At 45.9% G+C, this 26,033-nt stretch overlaps 2 protein-coding genes across 2 annotated transcripts in view; one reads left to right on the top strand and one right to left on the bottom strand.

Annotated features, from left to right (window-relative positions):
- Window positions 1-19,895, top strand: part of cacna1hb (calcium channel, voltage-dependent, T type, alpha 1H subunit b) — a gene marked incomplete at its 5' end in the record, with an annotated part of 40,888 nt that extends 20,993 nt beyond the window's left edge. The window contains 22 exons of the mRNA XM_083694252.1: window positions 1,129-1,328; window positions 1,459-1,767; window positions 2,177-2,277; window positions 2,526-2,649; window positions 2,915-2,983; window positions 3,230-3,414; window positions 3,654-3,780; window positions 4,422-4,547; window positions 4,673-4,762; window positions 5,538-5,730; window positions 6,427-6,578; window positions 7,348-7,457; window positions 8,217-8,350; window positions 11,536-11,606; window positions 11,830-11,908; window positions 12,478-12,599; window positions 13,000-13,299; window positions 13,706-13,880; window positions 17,013-17,620; window positions 17,835-18,123; window positions 18,233-18,269; window positions 18,359-19,895. Coding sequence (XP_083550378.1) covers window positions 1,129-1,328; window positions 1,459-1,767; window positions 2,177-2,277; window positions 2,526-2,649; window positions 2,915-2,983; window positions 3,230-3,414; window positions 3,654-3,780; window positions 4,422-4,547; window positions 4,673-4,762; window positions 5,538-5,730; window positions 6,427-6,578; window positions 7,348-7,457; window positions 8,217-8,350; window positions 11,536-11,606; window positions 11,830-11,908; window positions 12,478-12,599; window positions 13,000-13,299; window positions 13,706-13,880; window positions 17,013-17,620; window positions 17,835-18,123; window positions 18,233-18,269; window positions 18,359-18,899 — 4,142 coding nt within the window. The 3' untranslated portion in view covers window positions 18,900-19,895. The remainder of the gene's footprint in view (window positions 1-1,128; window positions 1,329-1,458; window positions 1,768-2,176; window positions 2,278-2,525; window positions 2,650-2,914; window positions 2,984-3,229; window positions 3,415-3,653; window positions 3,781-4,421; window positions 4,548-4,672; window positions 4,763-5,537; window positions 5,731-6,426; window positions 6,579-7,347; window positions 7,458-8,216; window positions 8,351-11,535; window positions 11,607-11,829; window positions 11,909-12,477; window positions 12,600-12,999; window positions 13,300-13,705; window positions 13,881-17,012; window positions 17,621-17,834; window positions 18,124-18,232; window positions 18,270-18,358) is intronic.
- The window catches only part of syngr1b (synaptogyrin 1b), a gene marked incomplete at both ends in the record, with an annotated part of 181,636 nt that extends 157,383 nt beyond the window's left edge, over window positions 1-24,253 (bottom strand). Inside the window, one exon of the mRNA XM_083694056.1 lies at window positions 24,149-24,253. Coding sequence (XP_083550182.1) covers window positions 24,149-24,253 — 105 coding nt within the window. The remainder of the gene's footprint in view (window positions 1-24,148) is intronic.
- Window positions 24,254-26,033: the final 1,780 nt, after the last annotated feature.

The raw sequence follows: 26,033 nt of genomic DNA, 5'->3' as shown, positions 1-26,033 counted from the left end.
TTGCTTTAGCAGTGCCATGTTTTGGACCGTGGGCGAGTAGAAGGCAGTCTACAAGCCCAGCTGGCCAGTGCCCCAAATCTTGTAACTCCATCCCTGGTCTTACCCCATCCAACCAAACATATACACTTGTTTTACGCCATTGCTTGTCAACAATGTAATTGTAAACAAGATTTAAGATTCAAGATTCTTTATTTGTCACTTTGTGAAATGCAAAAGTGACAGTGCCACAGAGTAGTGCAACAATAAGTTTGAAAATAGAATAAAATAAAATAAAATAGAAGTACTAAAAAATATAAACAGTATAAACAATATAAACAGTATAAACAGCGGTGAAGCAATGTACGCAATGGATGGCAATATACAATGGCAATGACAGGTTGACAGTACGCTATATAGCTTTAAAACATGGTTAAAACTATCATTTTGGTCTGGTGCATGGTCAGTCCTTGCATCCATAGGTCTGTCTATGAATGTGAGAGTGGCTGGGTACCATAGACTCATTCACCTGTGTGTGTCCTCACACACATCCTAGTGACTGGCCTGACCCAAATCTCTACCGGCTTAAAGAGGTCTGTTTGATGATTGGTTCAATAAATACCTGAAACGCTTGGTACAGCTGTCTTGCCTTCTCATAACTGACTTCACCTCATAGTTTTTAAACCTATAGCTTGGAAATATGTTCAGAACTATGATTTCAATACCAGGAACAGTTCATCCTTGCGTTTTCTCTCTATAAATATGAAAGTGAGTTGATTTTCCCCAGCCCCGACTTTGTATCAAAACGTGGCTTAAATAACGAATGGATTTGCATGAATGAATTTGGATTGCGGCTTTAAAGGACTTCTTTCTTCATCTTTGTATTGGGTTTTCAGATCAGGGATGGGATTAATTCTGAATTTAGAAATTAGCTCCAATGAAGTTATCTTTTCAGACCCTAGAAATGTATGGGTTGTGAACTGACAAATGTATGTGTGTGTGTGTACGTGTGTGTGTGCGTGCGTGTGTGACTACAATCTACCATGCATTTTGTATGCCATATGCATGACCTGTACGTTCCATATACAAGTTTCCTCTAGACATTGTCTAAGTCTTTTCCATGTGGGTTGACTGAGTACTCTCCCCTCCCAGAGGTGAAGCTACAGACCTTGATGTTGACCCCCAACGGCCTCCTGAACCCCCGGTCCTCCCGACCCCTCCCCCCGACCCCGTCGCCATGGCCACCGCCTGTCATTATGCACACCACGGCCACGCCCACAACATTCCACAATCAATCGCGCCGAGGCAGCGGCGTCTCCATGGACACCAACACCGTCGCCTCGAGGTCACCGGTGAGTCCTCTACCCTCAAACACACATACACACACGGACACACACACACGGACACTTGAGGTGTTGTGATTATTATATTGATTGATTGTGTGGTAATGATAATGTTTGCGATTGGTTGCCATGACGTTAGTCACCCTGGGACAGTCGGCGGTCCAGCTGGTCTAGTATTGGCCGAGCCCACAGCCTGCAGAGGAAGAGCCAATCAGGAGAGAGAGAGTCTCTGATGTCGGAGGAGGCGGGGTCTGAGGCGTGCTGGTCCAATCTGAGCGTGAGGGAGGAGTCTCTGGACCAATCAGAGTTCCTGCAGGTGCCCATGCTCCGCCCCCCTGACTGTAACGGGACGACCTTTCACCTCCCTGAACGTTTCTACGATGACCCTGCCGTGCCCTCACATTTCTATGACGATGACGATGAGGACGAGGATGTTGATGAGACTGAGGTGGGAGTCTGTGTCTGTGTCTGTGTCTGTGTCTGTGTCTGTGTCTGTGTCTGTGTGTCTGTGTCTGTGTGTCTGTGTCTGTGTCTGTGTGTCTGTGTCTGTGTGTCTGTGTCTGTGTCTGTGTCTGTGTGTCTGTGTCTGTGTGTCTGTGTCTGTGTCTGTGTGTCTGTGTGTCTGTGTCTGTGTGTCTGTGTCTGTGTCTGTGTCTGTGTCTGTGTCTGTGAATGAATTAATGAATGAATGAATGAATATCTTATTTCTGTGTCAGGCAGCCTTATGTGACCCATCCTATACAGGTTTATGAGACATTGACCAATAATTTCCTTAATAAATTGTTTATTGAGGTCCATGGTTGTGTGTGATATTAATGTGTGTATGTGTGTGTGTGTGTGTGCGTGTCTGTTTACAGAGTGTGTGTTTGAAGGTGAAGGCGATATTGGAGCCTTATAAGCCTCAATGGTGCAGAGAGCATGAGGAGTGGGCCTTATACCTGTTCTCCCCAAAGAACAAGTGAGTGCGCGCACACACACACACACACACACACACACACACACACACACACACACACACACACACACACACACAAACACAGACACTTTCTGTCATATGGTTTTGACATCTTTGTTCCACTAAGAGCAAGTAAAATGGCATCTCATGTCCATCATTCAAACAAACAACCTGATTTTCTCTCTCTCCCCCCCCGCTCTTCTCTCTCTATCTCTATCTCACTCTCCCCCCTCCTCTCCCTCCCCCTCTAGGTTCCGCTGCTGGTGCCAGAGGGTGATAGCTCATAAGATGTTTGATCATGTGATTCTGCTCTTCATCTTCCTCAACTGCATCACTATTGCCCTGGAGAGACCCGACATTCAGTCTCACAGCACCGTAAGACACACCACACCACACACACACACACACACACACACACACACACACACACACACACACACACACACACACACACACGCACACACATCATTGCCCACTCTGATGTCTCTGGTTCAGGAGTGTGTCATATATATGTGTGTCATATATATATATATATATAGATATATATATATATGTATGTGTTTTCTCTCTGATGTTAAGTGTGTAGCATCTGTGTGTGTGTGTGCATGCTTATGTGGGTATGTATGTTATCTGCTTTCAGGAGAGAGTGTTTCTGAGTGTGTCCAACTACATCTTTACTGTGATATTCGTGGCTGAGATGACTGTGAAGGTAAGCCTGAGAACAAACATGTTTGAAATAGAGAATAAAGTTTACACAGCAATATTGTAACATTGTGGAATTGTGTCTGTGTGCGTGTGCGCTGTGTCTCTGTGTGTGTGTGTGTGTGTGTGTGTGTGTGTGTGTGTGTGTGTGTGTGTGTGTGTGTGCGTGTGTGTGTGTGTGTGTGTGCACGTGTGTGTGTGTTTCCTGTGCGTGTGCGTGTGTGTTTGTGTGTGTGTGTGTGTGTGTGTATAGGTCGTGGCGCAGGGCTTCTACTCAGGTGAGAGTGTGTATCTGCGGAGCAGCTGGAATATTCTAGATGGACTGCTGGTCTTCGTGTCGCTGGTGGACATCCTCGTTTCCATAGCGTCAGCAGGCGGCAACCGTATCCTGGGGATCCTACGAGTGCTGCGTCTGCTTCGCACCCTACGACCTCTAAGGTGTGTGTGTGTTTGTGTGTGCCTGCGTGCGTATGTGCGTGTTAGAGTGTGAGAGAGAATATTTGTTGTAAATGCCACAGCTCTCTATGTCCAGTGTAGCACGTATTCATGTATTTTGCCATTGACATACATTAAAATGATCATATCTGACATATTGCACTGGATATTATTATGGCATATTGTTGCATATTGCATATTGTTATTGGATTAGTGTGAATATCATGTGTGTGTGTTCTCAGAGTGATCAGTCGAGCCCCTGGTCTGAAGCTGGTCGTAGAGACCCTCATCACGTCACTGAGGCCCATCGGAAACATCGTCCTCATCTGTTGTGCCTTCTTCATCGTGTTTGGTATCCTTGGAGTACAGGTAAACATAGAGCTAACAGTTAGCATTGAACAGTTTAACGGTTAGCATTAATGCTAGGTCAACATTAGAAAACGGTTGGGCTACAGTAGCATTAATGCTAGGTCAACATTAGCAAACGGTTGGGCTACAGTAGCATTAATGCTGGCATTGAGCTACTATTTGGGCAGTTCCCAGTTCCCAAACCGTTTGGCTCTGGTACAGAAAATGGTAATTTTATGCACTATTGAGTTTTTTTTCTTCTCACATGGAGTACTTCAATCTTTTCCCCTCTCTGAGTTCATTGTGGAGAGAGATTGTTGGCTTACTGGATCAATCATCAAACTGCTTTATTTTGGCTGGTGTGTTAAACAATGGAAGTGTCAAACTGTGCTAAAGATTATGCAATTTGTGATTCGGTTTGTCCTACTGTGTGAGTGATTTTATAATCTTTATCTTAATCTTTATCTTTCTGGTTTTTGGCCTTTATGGCCTTAATGGCCGACATTTCCTCTCATAATGCTGCTTATGAAAAGGATACATTTCATGTTATTAATATCACTAATAAAAAAAGTGTGTGTGTGTGTGTGTGTGTGTGTGTGTGTGTGTGTGTGTGTGTGTGCGTGCGTGTGCGTGCGTGTGCGTGTGTGCGTGTGTGTGCGCAGCTGTTCAAGGGGAAGTTTTTCCACTGCGAAGGTTTGGACGTGAAGTACATCACCAACAAGAGCGAATGTCTGCAGACGGGATACCGCTGGGTACGACGCAAGTACAACTTTGACAACCTGGGACAGGTACGACATCCCTACAGCAGTCTGGTCACGCATGGCAGCCATTTTGAATCTGATTACTCCCCCCCCCCCTCCCCCCATGGGGCCTCAGTTTCCTGCTTAAGCTGTGCTGCGTGTGCGTTCTGCAGGCACTGATGTCGCTGTTCGTGCTGTCGTCCAAAGACGGTTGGGTTGCAATCATGTACGACGGGCTGGACGCTGTAGGAGTGGACCAACAGGTGAGAGGAGAGAGAGAGGGGGGGGGGGGGAAGGGGGGTGGAGGGGGGTGGAGGGGAGGGTATGAGAGAAAGAGGGCGATTTTTTTTTCTCCAAAAATTCAAAGTGAATTGATATTCCTGTTCAGTCATTGAAAAAGGAATAAAATAGCGAAAAAAACAAATGACGCCATTCTGTTCTTGAACTGGAATTCCAATGGAATGACTCGAAGCCTGGGATTGACTCGAAAGCCCAGTTCTAAGTGAAGTATGACAGATTGCCTTCGATCAGCCTCCCGGCATGCTATGCATTTGGTCCATAGGAATTACAGACGTGATTGCTCAAACGCTGCACCGCAAACCACCTCCGGAAACCACCGAGATCTGATGAAGCCACAGAAACGTGTGTGTGCACGAGGTCTGCAAAGTCAAAGGGGATGACTACGAGGGGGGGGAGAGGGAGAGAAAGCGGGGAGTGAGGGGGAGGGAGGGAGTGAGAGGGAGGGAGGGAGTGAGAGAAAGGGGAGCGGAAGGGGGGGGGTTGAAAGGAGAGAGGAGGGGAGAAAGATGAAAGGAGAGAGAGAGATTGAATGAGAGGGAGAGATTCAAAGAGGAAAAGAGAGAGGGTTATAGATAGAATGATAGAGAGACAGATGTGAGTTGGCAGTTACTGGCAGCTTCAAAGCTGAGTCAGGAGTTCCGATGGTGTGTTGTTGTTGCTTTGTTACGTTGTTTATGTTTCCCTACTCTCTCTCTCTCTCTCCCCCCTTCCTCCCCTCCCTCCCCTCCCTCCCACCAGCCGGTGAGGAACCACAACCCGTGGATGCTGCTCTTCTTCATCTCCTTCCTCCTCATCGTCAGTTTCTTCGTCTTGAACATGTTCGTGGGCGTGGTGGTCGAGAACTTCCACAAGTGTCGTCAGGAGCAGGAGGAGGAGGAGGCGCGAGCCAGAGAGGAGAAGAGACAGAAACGCGTGGAGAAGAGGAGGAGGAGTACGTACACACACACAAACACACAAACACACACACGCACGCACGCTAATATAGACACACACACACACACACACACACACACACACACACACACACACACACACACACACACGCACGCACGCACACATGCACACACACACACACACACACACACACACAGACTGCAGTGTAATCTCCAGTAGTGCTCTCAGTGAGTTAACAGCCTGGCAGCAGAGAGTGTTTCTGCCCAAAGACACCTTGAGGTGGCAGCGTGTGTGGCTATGATGGATAGGACAGAACACCTGAGCCGGCAGTTTTATCTCAACACACACACACGTACGCACGCACACACACACACGCACACACACGCACACACACGCACACACACGCACACACACGCACACACACTGTGTTATTTCACTGGCAGTGACTTCACCAGTGACCTCATAGTAGCTCTGACAGAAGTGTTTTTCCCATCAACCTCCCTGAAAACAGTTTTGTTAGTTTAGGAGCAGAAGCATTAACTATTTGTGTGTGTGTGTGTGTGTGTGTGTGTGTGTGTATGTGTGTGTGTGTGTGTGTGTGTGTGTGTGTGTGTGTGTGTGTGTGTGTGTGTGTGTCCACGTCCACGTGTGTGTCCGCGTGTGTGTCCGCGTGTGTGTCCGCGTGTGTGTTTGCGTGTGTGTGTGTGTGTGTGTGTGTGTGTGTGTGTTCCAGAGGCCATGGAGAGGCCCTACTATGCAGACTACTCCCCGATACGTCTGTCCATCCACAGGCTGTGCACCAGCCACTACTTGGACCTCTTCATCACCATCATCATCGCCACCAACGTCCTCACCATGTCCATGGAGCACTACAACCAACCTCAGGTAACCATGACTAACCATGTTCTTTTTACTATTTACATTAACAATAGAAAGCATTTATTGAACTGAAATTGGTCATTAACGCTGGAAAATAGTAAAAAAATAAATATATATATATATATGTTATTTTCCAAATCACAGAAAAATGTATCTAATGATTTATGCATATGTACATCTGTGGTGCACACATTGAGTGTTTCCCGCTTATAAATATCTGGGCAATTGGTTAGGCAAGCCGGGTGTTTAGAAAACCTCACTTAACTCTTACCTAACCTCATTATTGAAGTATAAGAATATAAGTTACCAAACACATTCTCGGAGTTGGTTAACTCTTGAGGTTCCTCAGGTCTCCACTGAATTGGGTGAATCCTCTTTTAGTTGTGGTGCACCTCACTGCTGGGACAATCTACAGAGTACATTACTGTTGGTTGTTCCAGCAGTGAGGTCAATTTACAATTGTTGAAAAATTTGATTGTTTTTCCGGATTGTTTTTTTACAATGTTGTAACTTTTTATGATGTATGGTTGTAAACTGTGTGTATGCAGGGCTCCCTTGTAAAAGAGACCTTGGTCTCAATGTGACTCCCAGACAAAATAAAGGTTAAATAAAGGTTACCATGACAGGTTACCACCCCTAACTTTTCACAATGGCAATGTGTGTGTGTGTGTGTGTGTGTGTGTGTGTGTGTGTGTGTGTGTGTGTGTGTGTGTGTGTGTGTGTGTGTGTGTGTGTGTGTGTGTGTGTGTTCTAATGTGTGTGTTCTAATCTACAGTATCTGGAGGAGGGGTTGAAGTACTGTAACTACGTCTTTACCGTGGTGTTTGTCATTGAGACCGCCCTGAAACTCACCGCTTTCGGCCTCCGCCGGTTCTTCAAAGAGAGGTACTCACATATGAACACACTCTCCACATTAAGACACGCACTGTTTGATATAATGATTTAGAATGATTGATAGAAAGTAAATGAATGAATATATATTAAGTATGTTAACATCTATAAACTTAAAAAGATGCTACAGGATTTTTGTCGCTAATTCAAATTTTGGTTTAAAGGGGCAATCTGGGATTGGTACATCCATTTTGTGACTTTGAATTGAATGATATATAGCCATGGATTCATGAAGAATATGACTTATAGATGCCTCAAACAGTACATAGCTTCAAAACATGGTTACAACTATCATTTTCAGCTCATGGATGGTCAGTTATGGCATCCATAGCTCAGTCTATGAATTTGAGGGTGGTAACATTTCTCCAGCCCCGTCCCTCAGCTGTTTACCAAAAATGTGGCATGGAGACCACTTTGTTATTGTTTGAATCCCAGATTGCCCCTTTAAGTGTTGACTATATCGTTCATTATATAATGTTAATACATTTCCTTATCTTATTAGACCACACAGTCCTCAGTTTAAGATCAAAAACTAGCAAAATACGCTTTTATCAAGGGTGTGGGGGTTTCTTCAATATGTCTGTCTATTTCTGGGATTCATTTTGGCTTGTGAGTGCTAATTTTAGAACTTGTGGCAGAAATGAACAAAAGATTCTGTAGCATCTCTTTAATATGATAATAATATCGTTGTGGAAGCGAATGTGTAACTGATGGTTGTGGTGAGATAATGACTATGTACTTGGTTGGAACCAGATGGAACCAGTTGGACCTGGCTATCGTTTTGTTGTCCATCATGGGCATCACCCTGGAGGAGATCGACCTCAACGCCTCCCTACCCATCAACCCTACCATCATACGGATCATGAGGGTACTGAGGATAGCAAGAGGTACACACACACACACACACACACACACACACACACACACGCACACACACGCACACGCATGCACACACGCACGCACGCACGCACACACACACACACACACACACACACACACACACACTGCTATTGCACTGGCAGTGACTTCACCAGTGACCAGGGTTTCCGTTAGCCGGTAATAGCTGGGTTTTGGCCGATAAAAATAATAAAAATCTGATAAATAAAATTGTTGCCGGGAGAAGAAAAAAAGAGACCCAAACCCAAAAACCTGTGAACAAAAAACACCAGTTGTAGCCCCGACCCAGACTAATTTAGCGAGCAAACCTACAGACAGACTGAGTCTATATTTTGGGGAAGAGACTTTCTCCCTCTGGTAATAACATGAGCTCTGATGAGGTAGCCTGCTGGTAGCCTTAACATTTTAATTAACCATAACTAACTACTACCTCTAAAGAAGGCCTCCATGAAAGAGGTGCTTTTAACAAATATTCTTACAAATAACGCTTTTATAACGCTTTACCTATAAGCTATAACATTGGAGTAAATTATTGAATGTGGCATGATGAACATGACTGTGAAAACAAAATATTACGACGTGATGTTTTTTTTAATGTTTGATGTTATAATGCGGGACATTTTCTATCATTGTGGGAAATGGGAATCGGGACAAATAGCCAAAATGCAATGATGTTCACCCTCCTCTATCATTACATTGGTCTCTCTCTCTCTCTCTCTCTCTCTCTCTCTATATATATATATATATATATATATATATATATATATATTATTTTTTTATTTTTTTATATATATATATACAGTTAGGTCTGGACAATTTTCATAATTTTGGCTCTGTACGCCACCACAATGGATTTCAAATGAAACAATCGAGATGTAATTGAAGGGAAGACTTTCAGCTTTAATTCAAGGGGTTGAACAAAAATATTATATGAAACGTTTAGGAATTGCAACCATTTTTATACACAGTCCCCATTTTCAAGGGCTCAAATGTAATTGGACAAATTAACATAATCATAAAATGTTCCTGTACTTTATCGAGAATCCTTTGCAGGCAATGACTGCTTGAAGTCTGGAACCCATGGACATCACCAAATGCTGGGTTTCCTCCTTTGTGATGCTTTGCCAGGCCTTTACTGCAGCTGTCTTCAGTTGTTGTTTGTTCGTGGGTCTTTCTGCCTTTAGTTTTGTCTTCAGCAAGTGAAATGCATGCTCGATCGGGTTGAGATCAGGTGATTGACACGGCCATTGCAGAATATTCCACTTCTTTGCCTTAAAACTCCTGGGTTGCTTTTGCAGTATGTTTTGGGTCATTGCCCATCTCTACTGTGAAGTAAACTTTGCTGAATTTGGCTGAATCTGAGCAGACAGTATATCCCTAAACACTTCAGAATTCATCCAGCTGCTTCTGTCTTCTGTCACATCATCAATAAACACTAGTGACCCAGTGCCATTGGAAGCCATGCATGCCCATGCCATCACACTGCCTCCACCGTGTTTTACAGATGATGTGGTATGCTTCGAATCATGAGCAGCTCCAAGCCTTCTCCATACTTTTTTCTTCCCTTCATTCTGGTACAGGTTGAACTTAGTTTCATCTGTCCAAAGAATGCTGTTCCAGAACTGGGCTGGCTTTTTTAGATGTTTTTTTGGCAAAGTCTAATCTTTCAAGGCTAATGGCCTTTCTATTCTTGAGGCTTATGAATGGTTTGCACCTTGTGGTGAACCCTCTGTATTTGCTCTTGTGAAGTCTTCTCTTTATGGTAGACTTGGATAATGATATGCTTACCTCCTGGAAAGTGTTGTTCACTTGGCTGGATGTTGTGAAGGGGTTTTTCTTTACCATGTGAAGGATCCTGCGATCATCCACCACTGTTGTCTTCTGTGGACGTCCAGGCCTTTTTGGGTGGCCAAGCTCGGCAGTGCGTTTTTTCTCAGAATGTACCAAACTGTTGATTTGACCACTCCTAATGTTGCCGCTATGTCTCTGATGGATTATTTTATTTTTTTGCAGCCTAAGGATGGCCTGTTTCACTTGCATTGAGAGCTCCTTTGACCACATGTTGTGCATTGTGCTTTTGAGTCAATTGTCCAATTACTTTTGGTCTCTTGAAAAAGAGGGGGCTACATATAAAAGAGCTGTAATTCCTAAATTTGGATGTGAATACCCTCAAATTAAAGCTGAGAGTCTGCACTTTAAGCCCATATTCACATATAACTGTAATTTGTTTTGGTAAACAGCTAAAATAACAAAAATTCTGTCAGAGTCCAAATATATACGGACCTAACCATATATATATATATAAGATATAGGCTACTGACAACTGTGTATGCGTAATGAAGTCAATGAAGACATAACGGCAGACTTCGATGTTTTGCTTTTTATCAAACGTGATGTTGGTATACGAACATCGTTAAACTTTATATTCTGAAAACTTAGAAGCTAATTTCTATTCTGTTTAGATGAATGGCCATCGTCTAAATGTTGTTTTTGTCATTCTGAGCGCTGTGGGTGGACGCCCGAATGAGTTACGCACTGATGCATATGGATGGCCGGTACATTTCTCAATTGTTCGTTAAATTAAAATGTGGCCGGTGACGTTGTCTGGCGGCAACTTTTCCTGATGGAAACCCTGACACACACACACACACACACACACACACACACACACACACACACACACACACACACACACTCACACATGCACAGCTCTCAAACACACACTGTGATTGTGGGTTCTGGTCTGTGAAGTGTGTGTGTTCCATTCTGTCTCAGGGCCCCAATTAGCATGTGCAAAAATTGGTCAAATTGGGGCAAAGTCATCCATGTTTACCTTAATGTTTCTAATAGGCGTAATGAGAAATAATCCAATGAGAGTTTTGAATTCTGCATCGAGTGTTTCCATGATATGCAATGCATTTTCAGACTGTTTACAAAAACTCTGATTGAATAATTAGAGTTTTCTCAAAACCATTGTTAAAATCGAGCTTAAAAAAACTCAAGTTCGGAAGGTCTTTTCTGGCTCTGCTCAGTGCTATTTGCTGAATCAAATCGGGGCCCTCGGTGTGTAATCTGGTGCTGGTGATAAGGTGCTTCGGTCTCAGTGATACGTGTGTGTGTGTGTGTGTGTGTGTGTGTGTGTGTGTGTGTGTGTGTGTGTGTGTGTCTCTGCCAGTGTTGAAGCTGTTGAAGATGGCTACGGGGATGAGGGCTCTGCTGGACACCGTGGTGCAGGCGCTGCCTCAGGTAACCCGATACTGGATTCCTACCAGTGCCATAGAGCTCTGAGACTGTTCTAAAGATAATACAGTACTGATACTTTCTCTCTCTCTCTCTCTCTCTCTCTCTCTCTCTCTCTCTCTCTCTCTCTCTCTCTGTCTTTCTGTCTCTGTCTTGCTATTTCTGTTTCTCTCTCTCTCTCTCCGCTCTTCATGTGTGTGTGTGTGTGTGTGTGTGTGTGTGCTTCTAGGTGGGGAACCTGGGACTTCTCTTCATGTTGCTCTTCTTCATCTACGCTGCTCTGGGAGTAGAGCTATTCGGAAAACTGGGTTAGTTTAGCTGCAGCGTGTGTGTGTGTGTGCGCGCGTCCATTTGTGCGTGTGTGTGTGTGTGTGTGTGTGTGTATGTGTGTGCATGCGTGTGTTTAATTGACACTGATTTGCTGTCCATGAAATTAATTATATTAATTACATCAATTACATCAATGTTGTAATCAGTCTTCACTTTCCTCCACCCCCTCTCTCTCTCCCTCCCTCCCTCCCTCTCTCTCTCTTTCTCTCTCCCTATCTCACTCTCTATCTCTTTCCCTCTCTCTCTAACTCTTTTCCACTCTCTCCCTATCTTCATCTTCCCCTGCTCTCTCTCTATCTATCTCTCTCTCTCCCTCCTTCTCTCTGTCTAACTCTCTCCCTTTTTCTTTCCCTATCTCACCCCCTCCCCCTGCCCTCTCCCTCCTTCTCTCTCTGTCTCTAACTCTCTCCTTTTTTCTTTCCCTATCTCACCCCCTCCCCCTGCCCTCTCCCTCCTTCTCTCTCTGTCTCTAACTCTCTCCTTTTTCTTTCCCTCTCTCACCCCCTCCCCCTGCCCTCTCTCTCTTTCTCTCTCTCTCATGTTCTAGAGTGTTCTGATGATAACCCCTGTGAGGGTCTGAGTCGCCACGCTACCTTCCAGAACTTCGGGATGGCCTTTCTCACACTGTTCCGCGTTTCCACCGGCGACAATTGGAACGGAATCATGAAGGTAACTCTCAGACCCTCTGGTCTCTGCCTGGTGATTGGCTGATATCCCAGTCAGTCAGAGCTCCACCAGTGTGTGTGACAAGACACGGCTCAATGCTTCACTCTGCTGGACAAGACTGGAGTTACAACCTTACAATGCACACACACACACACACACACACACACACACACACACACACACACACACACACACACCACTCCCTCAATTTTAATTCATTGGCATAGAATGTGTGGACACTTACGTTTACCAATGAAATTCCAACAACACAATATGACAACAACATCACTCAGTTTTACTTGTGATATCTCATTTTCTATTCATCCTTTCGATCCACATATTGCTATTATTAAGAGTGTTACCTCACCCTAACCCCCTCTCGCTCCCCTTCCCTCCCTCCTAGGACACGTTACGAGACTGTCGTCCCGAGGACCGCTCGTGTCTGACCTACCTCCCGCTGATCTCTCCCATCTACTTCGTGACCTTTGTGCTGACGGCCCAGTTCGTGCTGGTCAACGTGGTGGTGGCGGTGCTCATGAAGCACCTGGAGGAGAGCAACAAGGAGGCGCGCGAGGAGGCCGAGGAGGAGGCCAAGGAGGAGGCCGAGAGGGAGGAGGCGCGCCAGGAAGCCATCAGGCGCCTCAGCTCCGTCTCTGTGGACGAGGGGCTCAATCTGGAGCCGCGCCCGGACTCGCCTGGACAGGTGAAAGGGGGGTGTCTGTTTGTTGGTCGGCCGGTCGGTCGGTCGGTCGGTCGGTCGGTCTGTCTGTCTGTCTGTCTGTCTGTTTCTGTCTGTCTGTCTGTCTGTCTGTCTGTCTGTCTGTCTGTCTCTCTATCTGTTTCTGTCTGTCTGTCTGTCTGTTTCTGTCTCTCTGTCTGTCTGTCTCTCTATCTGTGTCTGTCTGTCTCTCTGCCTGTCTCTCTGTCTGTTTCTGTCTGTCTGTCTGTCTGTCTGTCTGTCTGTCTGTCTGTCTGTCTGTGAGGAGAGTGTGTGTCTGTTACACCAAAAAAATACATTTATGATGACGACGATGATGATGATGATGATGATGATCATCATCATCATCATGAAGTTGCTGTGGGTGTGTCTGCAGGGTGAGGAGGAGGAGATGGAGATGGAGGAGGAGGTTTGTCATAGTAACCTCCTGACGGTGGATCGGCCGCCCCTGTCCCGTATGCTCTCCCTGCCCAGCGACAGCTACATGATCCACCCCCTCCAACCACTGGGGCATGCTCCTCACCCGCCCCTCAGCCACGAGATCTACGGGGGTTACAGCTACTCAGGTAACCACGGCAACTATCACAGCCTCACAGCCCTTGCTCACAGACTTGGTTTTGTTTATTGGAGTGTGTAATTGCCCCATACATTACTCCCTGTGATGCACAGTGCATTTCAAATGCTGATTCTCTGTGTCTCCTGACCTCGCTTTCTCTCTCTCTCTCTCTCTCTTTCTCTCTCTCTCTTTCTCTCTCACTCTCTCTCTCTCTCTCTCTCTCTCTCTCTCACTCTCTCTCTCTCTCTCTCTTTCTCTTTCTCTTTCTCTCTCTCTCTTTCTCTTTCTCTCTCTCTCTCAATTAAATTAAATTAAATTCAATTGGTTTTATTGGCCTGAACAAACAAATATTTACGTTGCCAAAGCACCAAAACCAATCATAAGATAAAGAGGTAAAAACAATCTGAAAGTAAAGATAAATATTAAAAGGCTAATAAAGGAAATAACACAAAACAAACAATAAACAGTTATGGTATACTGCAAAGTTTATGATCCACTGGCTGTCCTTAGGATGTGGCATGAAGTAAAAAATGTGGCTGCTAGGATTTCACATTTGGGTATTTCGGCCAGTAAATACGGTGGTTTTTGTGTATTCGTTTTTGTTAGAAATTCTTTGTGAAATTCAGACATTTTTCGAAAAAAAAAAGTGAAAGGTATTTGTATTGTTGGCATGAGGTTAGGAAATGTAACTCGGTTTCTACCTCATTTTGTGGGCAGAGTGAGCATAACCTGTTTTCTCTGGGAATCCACTGTTATCTATAATGGCCTTTCTCTATGACCAGGCTATGCTCACTGAGTCTGTACATAGTGAATGACTTTCTTCATTTGGGATCAGTCACAGTGGACAGGTAATTTGCCACTCTGTACATTCTGTTCAGGGCCAGATAGCAACTCAATTTACTTACATTTTTGGTAGTTTCTTTCCAATATGTTACATAGTTGTCTTTTTTGTTTCTTTGTATTGTGGTTAGGTCTAATCTCCTTGGTGTTGCTGTCTTGAGATTCAATGGGGTTGGTTTGGTTCGGGGAACTGACCCTCAAGACCAGCTGGCTGAGGCCACTCTTCTCCAGGCTCATCTCTTGGCCCATTAGGGCTTTGTAATTGAGTGTTTGGGGGTTGCTTGTTTTGAAGGGTACATTTGTAAATTGATTGTTCTTTTTTGGGTCTTAATTAGTAGGCCTAATTTGTTGTTTTTCTTTGTACATGCAGGATGCTTTTGCAGAACTCTGCACGGAATGTTTCCACACAGTGTTTGTCCTATTTGGGGAATTCCTGATTGTTGAGTGGAGTCCATACCTCACTGCTGTATAGAGCAATAGGTTCAATAATTGATGTATTTTCAGCCAAATTCTAATTGGTATGTACATTTATAGCATAGAAGGCTCTTCTGGCTTTGTCTCACAGCTCGTGCACAGCCATGCAGAAGTTACCAGTACTGCTGATATTTAGGCGTAAATACCTATAGTTCCTTGTATGTTCTAAAACCACTTATGTCTAAATAGAATTTGTGGTGTTTGCATATTGACCTTTTTTGGAATATCATTATTTTTGTCTTTTTTTAGGTTGACTGTCAGGGCCCAGGCCTGACAGAACCTGTGTGGTATATCCAGGTGTTGCTGCAGACCCTTTTGTTGTGGCGAGCAACACCAGGTCATCTGCAAACAGCAAACATTTCACTTCAGTGTCGTGCAGTGTGAGACCAGGTGCTGCAGACTGCTCTCGTGTTTTTGACAATTCATTTGTATATATGTTGAATAGAATAGGACTAAGGATGCAGCCCTGTCTCACCCCACACCCCTGTAGGAAGTCATCTGTTTGGTTTTTGCCAATTTGCTTTTTTGTTTTGTTTTTCTTTAGATGTTTGTCAGTGAGGGTGTGCACGGCATAAACATGGTCTGATATGCGGCAATTTGGTAAGAACCCAATCTGGCATTGGCTCAGGGCATTGTGTCCACTGAGGAAATGAACAAGTCGGCTGTTTATGATACTGCAGAGTATTTTCCCCAGGTTACTGTTAACACAGATACCACTATAATTACTTGGGTCAAATTTGTCTCAGTTTTTAAATATTGGAATGATCAGTCCTTGATTCCAAATGTTGGGGAAAATACCTGCATTAAGGACAATGTTAAAGAGTTTTAGAATAGCCTATTTGAATTTGTCGTCTGTGTATTTAATCATTTCATTTAATATTCCATCGGCATGTAGTTTTTCCAGTACTTCAAGCTCTGTAATTGAAGTGTCAAAGGGTTATTATTTGATAGCTGATTCAAGGGATTGCAATTTGTCATGTATAGCTTTTTGTTCTGGATTCATTGTTATACTGCTATAAAGATTTGTAAAATGGTTCATTCATATATTCCCATTTTGGATATCTATCTCATCACAGTGTGTTTTGTCATCAACAATGTTTTCCAATTCTCCCAGAAATGATTAGAGCCCATGGAATCTTCCATTTCATTGATCTGATTTCTGGTATGCTGTTCCTTATTTGTCCTGAGGGTGTATTTGTACTGCTTCAGTGTTTCCCCATCGTGAAGGCGAATACACATTTTTAATATGTTTTTCCCTGGGTACATTTCTCAGTGTTTTTCTCAGGTTTCTACAGTCATTATCAAACCATTTCTCATTGTTGTTAATTACTTTTGGTTTTCTCTTCGAATTCTTTAAGTTAGATAAGGAAGCTGAAACGTCAAAGACTTTGTTCAGGCTCTGTACTGCCAGATTCACACCTTCACTATTACAGGGAAAAGTTTCTGCCATTAAGGTGTCAAGTGATTGAATTTGCTTGCTGCCAGTTCCTGATTGGTACATTTCCTGACTGTTTTCACTCCATCGGTAAGGCTGTTTAGTAGTATGCCCTTCATTGGGATGTGTTGCCTCATGGTTGGGTTCTGCCCTTCTCAGATAAAATGTAATTCTGTAGTGGTCTGAGAGAGGAGTTGGTGGGCTGACTGTGAGCACTCAGAGATATTCATGGCTTAGGTCTGATATGAAATAGCTTACTGTGCTATCTGTGCTATCTGCCAAGAGATGAGCTGTAGGTGTACCGTCTTAGTGAAGCTCCTCTAGCCCTGCCATTTGCTCTCTCTTTCACTCTCTCTCTCACTCTCTCTCTCTCTCTCTCTCTCTCTCTCTCAGGCTCGGTGTCCTCTGTGGCCTCCAGCGGGAGCTGTTCCATGCTGCAGGTCCCGGGGGCGTTACCGATCGGCAGCCACGCCTCCCTGAGCTCCTGCCAGGCCAGCAGGCCCACCGTCCGCCTCAGCCCCTCCCACAGCATGGACAGACACACCCCTAACAGGGGGAGACACACCCCTCACAGACTCAGCCCCTCCAGCAGCATAGACAGACCGTGGCTTAGCCCCGTCCCCAGCCGTATTGACAGACGATCCGCCTTTGGCCATAGCCCCGCCCATAGCTTCGACATACACACCCCTTACACGCCAAGCCCCGCCCATAGCAGCGACAGACGCGCCGCGTACAGGCTCAGTCCCGCCTTTAGCGTCGATACACACTCTCGTCACAGGCTTAGCCCCGCCCATGGTTTTGATAGACACACCCCTCACAGGCTTAGCCACACCCACAGTTTTGATAGACACACCCCTCACAAACTGAGCCCTGCAGACAACATTGACAGACACAGGCTGAGTCCCTCCTACAGCGTGGACAGACACAGCCCTCCCAGAGAGAGACGCTCCCTTCGAGGACCCAGCTCCTCCCAGAGCGGCTCCAGGCCCTTACGCAGGCAGGTACGTAGACCGTTCTCGAAGTTCTTAGAACGTTTCGAAAGAACCTTGAAAGGTAACCTTTAAAGTGCTTACCCCACAGTTTTGGTTCAAAAGGTTTCCGTGCGAACGTGCGCCTCTCGCTTGAAACCTGACGTGTTTCCTGTGTGTGTACTTCCTGTCTCCTATGTGTGTACTTCCTGTTTCCCTGTTTCTGTACTTCCTGTTTCCTGTGTAGAAGGCCGTGCGTGGCGACTCTGAGGAGCAGAGCTACAGTTCTGCCGAGGACTTGCGGGGTTGCTCCGGCGACAACACGCACCTCACCGTGCCCGCCTCGCCCCCCCGCGGGCGCACCACCAGCGTCCACACACTCTGTCACCAATACAGCCAGAGCGTCATCTCCAGCCGGGGGCACAGCAGGAGCCGGAGTGAAGGCACCAGCCCCACCAAGCCTCTGAACCCCGGCGCTACTGCCCCCTGCAGCCCAGGGATCCTCACTACTGAGGAAGGCCCAGACCCAGACCCTGGCCCTGACCAGCCCAGCCCCAGCCCCTGCCCCTGCATGGGTTCTGGTCCTCCTCCACTGAGCCTCATCCCCAGCTCTGAGCCTCCCCCCTCCCCCCCTGCCTCCCCCAGCCCCCCCAGCCCTCAACTGGACGATGCTGACGAGGAGGTCTGTCGCATAAACCGCTGTGCAAACACACTCGTGCATTCACATTCGCACCTCTCCCCCCACCCCTCACACACACACTTTTCGCCCAGCCTCTCCCTCCACACCTGCCACTCATTGGAGAGCTCCCTGGTCTCCTTACAGCAGCAGCCAATGGAGGAGGAGCAGAGGATCCGCGTCAGCCAATCCGCATCTCCGGTTCGAGGCGTGACCAGGAAGCAGAGGATGAGCCCGCCCTGCATCTCGGTAGACCCACCCCAGGAGGCCCAGGTTACCATGGTGACGCAGTTAAAAGACAGCAGCATGCAGCTGAGAAGAAGGACACCGTCGTTTGACTCCGCCTCCCAGAGAGACTCCTTTGATACACCCCTCTCCTCGCTCCACCAATCAGAGATAAGCTCCCTGAGCAGCGAAGCGGACATGGACCTATCAGGATGCTCTTTGCTGATGGGCAGCGGGCTGGAACAAGGGATGGGAGGGATGGAGAGAGACTCATCCCCCGAGGGGGAGGACAGAGAGGAGGGAGGAACCAAGAACAGTCAGGCTTTGCTGGGATTGGCTCGTAACCCCCTCAGGAGGAGGAGCTTGGTGCGCATGTTCAGCACACGGGAGGGGGAGGAGCCTGAGCCGTGACCCTTTACCCCACAGAAACTGTTTCCTGTTTCCTGTTTCCTCTCTCCCTGTTGGGGTGTGGTATGATATGCAATAGGCTCCTCCCCTTCTCCCCATGTCCAATCACATTGATTAGGCTCCAGGGTCTTCACAATAGTCTGAATGGTTGCGTGCGTGTGTGTGCGTGTGTGTGCACCTCTGCGTGCATGTGTGTGTGCGTGCGTGCACGTGTGTGTGTGTGTGTGTGTGTGTCACCCATAGGGAACAGAATCACTCCTGTACTGATTTGTACACACCTTTACCTGAAGCTGACTTTAGTCTCTTTTCCCTTTCAACCCGTTTGTGTTCTAGCTTTAGTTTTAGACAAGACTGTCAGTTCTACTGTAGCCAGCTTATTTACTCTATCACACTGGAGATTAAAATAGATCTCTCCTAGAACTATACACACTGATTCTCTCTCTCTGTCTCCTCTCCTCTCGCTCTCTCTCTCGCTCTCTCTCTCTCTCTCTCTCTGCATATCTCTGTTTCCCCTCTGAATATTTTCCCTTGCTCTCCATCTCTTTCTGATTCTTTCTCTCTTCTTTTCTTGCTTCCCTCCTTCTCTCTCCCTCTCTTTCTCTCTCGTATTCTCAGGTAGAGGTAGTCTAGACACTGAGTATTGATCTGAGCATGTGGTTGGAGGAGAGATATATATATGTACGTAGGATATAAGGGCTTATTTGACACGATATTAAAGCTTATATATGATATAATATGAGAATGACTATATTGATATTTTATATTAAAGCATATATGATACGATGACAACCACGTCGATATTTCGATATTTTATATGAAAGCGTATAGAATATTAGAAGGTATGATAATGAACGTGTTGGTATTTGGTCGGTTCATCTGTTAGTGGAGAGGCCCGTTGACCAGCCGCAATGAGTCACACGGACGTTTCACTTCCTGTAGTTCCCACAGGGAAGTGATGTAGTCCAAACCTGCAGCAACTTTGAGTGGACACTGTTTGAATAAAACCACATTCTCTCTGATTCTCTGTGAGTCTCTCTGTCTGTTTGCTCCCTCCATCCCCTCCCTCCTCCGCCAGCACAGAGGGAAGGAGGGAGGGAGGGAAGGAGGAGCACTGTGTATTGAAACACAGCCTCTTCCTTGTGGTGAGTTCTCTTTCTGAATACTAAATCTACCCCTAGGCACTCCTGTAGATTATAAATGATTAAATAGGTACATTGAATATGGTAATAGCGGCGCCAACCTGCCTTCCGAGAAGTTTTCATGGAATTTTCTGCATATTGTCCAATCATAAATGATCTTCTGGAGTCTCTAGGCGGGCTAGAGGTCGATTTGTAAGTGAGAAAAGGTCTCAGGGCAAGGACTGAGAACGAGGTTAAAAAAAAAAAAAAAACAGCCAATGAAACACAGGACACAGGAATGGTGGCAGCACTTCTTTTCTATTTCATACTCCATTTCAGCATTATACAATAAAATATTAAATCACATGAATATTTCACAATTAAACACTACAGCATTCAGAATGCATGGCGTTCTCACTTCTCCTCTGTTCTCTGGGAGTTCCGTCAATTCTCTCGCTGTCTCATCCCTCCCTCTCCCTCGCTATTCTCCCTCTATAGGTCGAAGCACCTGTCTGTCTCACAATTCGGGCCAATGAAAGCATAGCTCTCTAAGAGATGTTGTTTATCTGGTCAGATTGAACCGCAGCGGAAACAGATGTTGGCAGCTTTGTTACACGGCTAAGCAGCCTTCATAAGGGTTACGTAGCATTATAACTGCAATCCATGAATATGTTATACATTGTGTGTGTGTGCGTGTGTGTGTGTGCGTGTGTGTGTGTGTCTGTGTGTGTGTAGCTGTACTTTGAAGACTGAACACTTTATTCTCACACAGATGACTACAACGCTCTAGTTGAGTGAATCCTAGGTTGAGCCAGCAGTTGCCATGGTGATCACAAGACAGGTACTGTATAGGCTCACAGAGCTGCATGCGTGCACTCAGTCTCTCTCTGGCCCAACTCTCTGTCTCTCTCTCTCTCTTTTATCTCTCTCCCTCTATCTCTGACCATCATCTCTCTCCCTCTTCTCACATCCCCCCTCCTCCTCCTCCTCTCCCTCTCTCCCTCTCCCTCTCTCTCTCTCCTTTAAAACGCTGGAGCAGGTGCGAGGGCCTGGGGGTCCAGAGTGTTGGTGAAAGGCGGGGTCTGGTAGGGGTTGGTGGTCACTATGGTGACTCCGTTGGCAACAGGGAAGGGCGGGGTCTGGGCGGGTTTGTGGGCGGGGTTGTCCAGGTGTTGACAGAACAGACTCATGTTGGTCCCCGCCAGGAACCGCTGTAGTGCACACGCCGTCAGACCAGCCTGGTTAGAGTTAGAGTTACACAGCAGGGGGGTTAGTGTGTGTGTGTGTGTGTGTGTAGTATGATGTGGTGTGGTGTGGGGTGTGTGTGTGTGTGTGTGTGTGTGTGTGTGTGTGCATGTAGTATGGCGTGCCATGGGGTGTGTGTGTGTTGTGTGTGTGTGTGTATACAGTCCAGTGGTTAACAGTGGACACGTGGGGTGGTGTGTGTGTGTGTGTGTGTGTGTGTGTGTGTGTGTGTACAGTCCAGTGGTTAACAGTGGACAACAGTTAAAGCAGTAGTCCAGTATCCTCCATGCATGACTATGTTACTGTTGTCATCAGCCCTGGTCCTCAGGAGCCTCACTGTCTGCTGGTCTCTCTAGCCAACCAGAAACCAGTTGCGCATCTCTGGCCAATCATAAACGAGTTGGGCGTCTCTAGCCAATCAGTGACACGAATGGAACCAGTGCTTAGTGATTACTTCTACCTGTTAGTGACTGTGCATTAGTGTCTCAGAAAACTGCTGTTACACTTGAGAAAGAAGGGTTAGAGTGAGATGGGGGAGTTGATATGGGGAGGGGTCAGAGACAGAGAGAGGGAGGGAAGAGACAGGGGGAGTCGGAGACAGTAAGAGAGAGAGAGAGAGGTGAGTGGAGATGGTTATAGTTTAGATGAGAACGAGGGTGGGTGCTGTTTTTGGCAGGAGTCTCTGCTTGTCCTCTGTAAAGGCCATGTTCTTAAACCTGTCTACTGCCAGCAGACACTGATACCCCTGCAATACACACAGAGAGGGTCAGACAGACAGACAGACACACACACACACACACACACACACACACACACACACTTGCCATGGAACCTAAAATGCTACAAGTATTTTTTTTTTAAAAACAATAAATCACACACACACACACACACACACACACACACACACACACACTCACCCAGGTGAGGATAGAGAAGAAGCAGAAGGTGATGGCAGCTCTTGCGGCATCGGAACCGTGGGCCAATGGGAGCTCATCTGGAGATGTCTGCTGCCACTGATTGGCCAGGAAACAGAAGCCCACGAACCACAGGAAGCTGCCCAGTGCTGGGGGCGGGACCAACAGGAGAGGATTCAAACTAGCTCTATCCAGAAACAACCCATACCTCCGACCCCATGAAACCTCCTCTAGCCCCTACCCCCTAACCTGTGTGTGTGTGTGTGTGTGTGTGTGTGTGTGTGTGTGTGTGTGTGTGTGTGTGTGTGTGTGTGTGTGTGTGTGTGTGTGTATGTGTGTGTGTGTGCGCGTGCGTGTGTACCTGAGAAAACTATGTCCAGTAGGACAGCTCGTCGTCTGTGTCTCACGCTGCTGATGGTGGGGAAGTAGACGTCCAGAACCAGGAAGCAGATGCTGCCAAGGAAACAGGCCACTCCCACGGTAATGCCATAGTTACAGGCGTCAGCGTTCTTATTGAAGACACACAGCAAGCGTTCGCTGCCGATGTTCATATAGCCTTCATTGACAATACAGCTGAACACGACCATAGAGAACACCTACAGAGAGAGGGGGAGAGAGTCAAAACACGGGTTTATTTTAAAGTGAATTTGTGTGTGTGTGTGTGTGCCTGCCTCAGCACACTTTACAGGGAAAAATAACTATATATAAAAACTGAATAATGATCATATTTAAATAATCAATTTAAAAAAAGATAGAGTGAGAGAAAGACAAGGAAAGGGGGAGGGAGGGAGAGAGAGAGAGAGAAGCCAGGGTACACGTGGAGGGAGCTTGGTTATTACTTAACAGCAGGGCATGAGTTTTCATTCTCACCTTGGCCTGAACAGGTCCGTCTTGCACGCAGGCAGGCATACACACACACACACGCACGTAGGCAGGCACACACACACACACACGCACGTAGGCAGGCACACACACACACACACGCACGTAGGCAGGCAGGCAGGCACACACACACACACGCACGTAGGCAGGCAGGCACACACACACAGGCAGGCAGGCAGGCACGCACACACGCACGCAGGCAGGCACACACGCACACACGCAAGCAGGCAGGCATACACATACACACGCACACGCACACAGACACGCACGCACACACACACACAGTGTGCAGTGGCCTAATGTTTATTCCCTGAGTCATATTCTGGTCACTGAGCTTCAAGCCTGTGGGCACATTCTGCTGGCAGCTTCTCGCTCTAACACTGTTCTTCACACCAAGCTGTCACAGACACACACACACACACACTCTCACACACACACACACACACACACACACACACACACACACACACACACACACACACACACACACACACACACACACACACATCGTCACGAGTGGAACTTGACAGCGTCACATTTACCGCCCCCACGTTATAAGCTGAGTATGCCTATTCGGTTGATAGGGTTTACACGGTTTATAAACCCGTTTCACGGTAGCCTGCATATACACGGTGTGACAGTAACCAGCCCCTACATAGCCTAATAATCACATGGTAGACTAACAAGCACAACATCAGCTACCATTAGTCAGACGAATAATCAATATAGGCCTAGGCTATTTCTAGAAGACGAACACACACCAACTTAGAGAGAGCGACTGTGATTTAGGAAACGCATTATAACAAAAGGCAGACAGTGAAACGACGCATATTTCCCTAAAGAGGAGCTACAGAGATACAACACAGACGCACACCCTAAATAGTCTTTGCCAATGATCATATGTCACTTTATCATTTATAGTCATGTCATCCTAGGAGAGACAAGATATCCACATCGCACAATATTCTTTAAATAAAATCTGAGATCGCATCTGCGCTATTCAACTGTAGCCTCCCAATAAACCGCTAACCCGTCTATTCTACAGAGGGCTATTTTCCCACTCAGCGGCAGGGTTCGGTAACGGTGGTCTTACCCAAGACAGTAGTCTGAGGACGGTCTGTGGCTGTTTCACAAAGGTAACCGGGTCGAAGCTCGTGCTACCGGCCTTACCGGCGCCGTACGAGCCCGCTGGCTCCATCCCTCCTGACTGGCGCTGAGGGTGGAGACACACACACACACACACTGCGCACCGCCTCACGTCTCTGAGCGCACGGGCCGAACTGTCGCGCTTCGCACACACACTCCCTCACACACACATATCTCCCTGCTCTGCAGCGCCCCTCAAGACCCACCCGGTAACAGACAGCGTATAGCTTTGGCAAGGGACTGTTTAGACGAAGCCTCGGCAATAATAACTCCATAAGCCCTTTGATGGAGAGAGCATTTGGTCCAAATCGGGATTTAAGCACTTAAAGCATTTGTTCGAAAGGCTTTCCAAACATGAGGGTTGTGGATCTCATGTGGGCAGTGAAATTAAACTGGGTTGTTGCTCAGCTTGACAGTGCATACCGGCGCAACATTGAGCGCCATAAGCAAGAAGCCGAGGAGAATATACCTTCTGCCGCGTAGAATAATTGCTTGCATTAAATTGTATGGTAAAACCGAATCGGCCCTACGTGGACAGGATGACTGCCGACTCTCTGAACCCTGGCATATTCAGGTGCATCTTTGAGACAATGTGCGTCATGTCAAGTTGATTTGTATAGCGCTTTTTACATAGACAAATGTCACAGTGTTTCACAACAAAAACAACACTAAACAATATTAACAATAAATACAATACAAACAATATGATCTAACACCAAACCATAACCCCAAATGTAAGCCAGGGAAAAAACTCCCCAGAGTGGAGAAAAATATAGGGCACAGTGGCAAGGAAAAACTCCCTACAGTATGCAAAAGAGGTACCATAATATACGGGAGAATACTATATTATATGAATACTGTAATTCTAGTTACTTTATTGTAATTTCAGAAACAATATAACTTGTATATTTACAGCAGTTTTTGAACACTACTGTTTTGATTGCAAATTGCCAAAGGAATTATTTCATTTAAAGTTCTCTGAAATTATGAAAAAAATACATATTTACCAAGAATATATATTTATTATTCTAGTCACAAAATTCATTGAATTTTTCACATGAAACAACAACCAATTACAATAAATAACATATGTAAATGACAAAAGAACACACAGAATAATAACAAATACAATTTTGATAGTTTCAACCAGCTAAAAGCTATATTGTCAAATGTAATAAAGACAACCTCCAGTCAAAATCTAATATAAGCTAAAAATGAATGTTGTAAGTATAAGTATGACAATACAATTTTTGCACTGAAATTAATGTTGTCATGTGACTAAAGTGCCCAAATCATCCTTCTGGAGAGCTACTGGGTGTACATGGTCGTGCATCATTAGTTCAGTCAGATGTATTAGTGCTGGGCTGGAGCAAAACCCTGTACACCCAGTAGCTCTCCAGAACTGGAGCTGGCCACCCCTGAGTTATTGTGACTGCTGAGAAGCAGTCTACTTCTCAGGAAGGCTGGCTGTCCAATGTGCAGATTATTCTTCCCTCAATGGACACCATCCACCATCTCTGTTACAAGAGAGAAAAAAACCTGTTTGTTTTACACCAACTCAATGAAAAATACATGAGGATGAATCTGATTAATGTTCTATTCTATGCAGTGTACTGTAGCATAATGTTATTTACTATTTCAGGCAGTGCCTGTAGCCCCACCATGGAAATAACTGAGTTCTGATGCTCAGGGTCACAAATGATTGTAATGGTGAATCAGATATTCTTACCAAGCATGATGAGCTTTGGTGTGTCCGGCAGGGTCATCTGTGTTGCAGTCACCTAAATCAACACAAAAAAAAACAATGGTTTAGTAAATAGTGATCAAATTAC

This window comes from Argentina silus, assembly GCF_951799395.1.
Source record: "Argentina silus genome assembly, chromosome: 22".
In the NCBI taxonomy this organism is placed as follows: Eukaryota; Metazoa; Chordata; class Actinopteri; order Argentiniformes; family Argentinidae; genus Argentina; species Argentina silus.
This window is presented reverse-complemented; position numbering and strand designations above follow the sequence as displayed.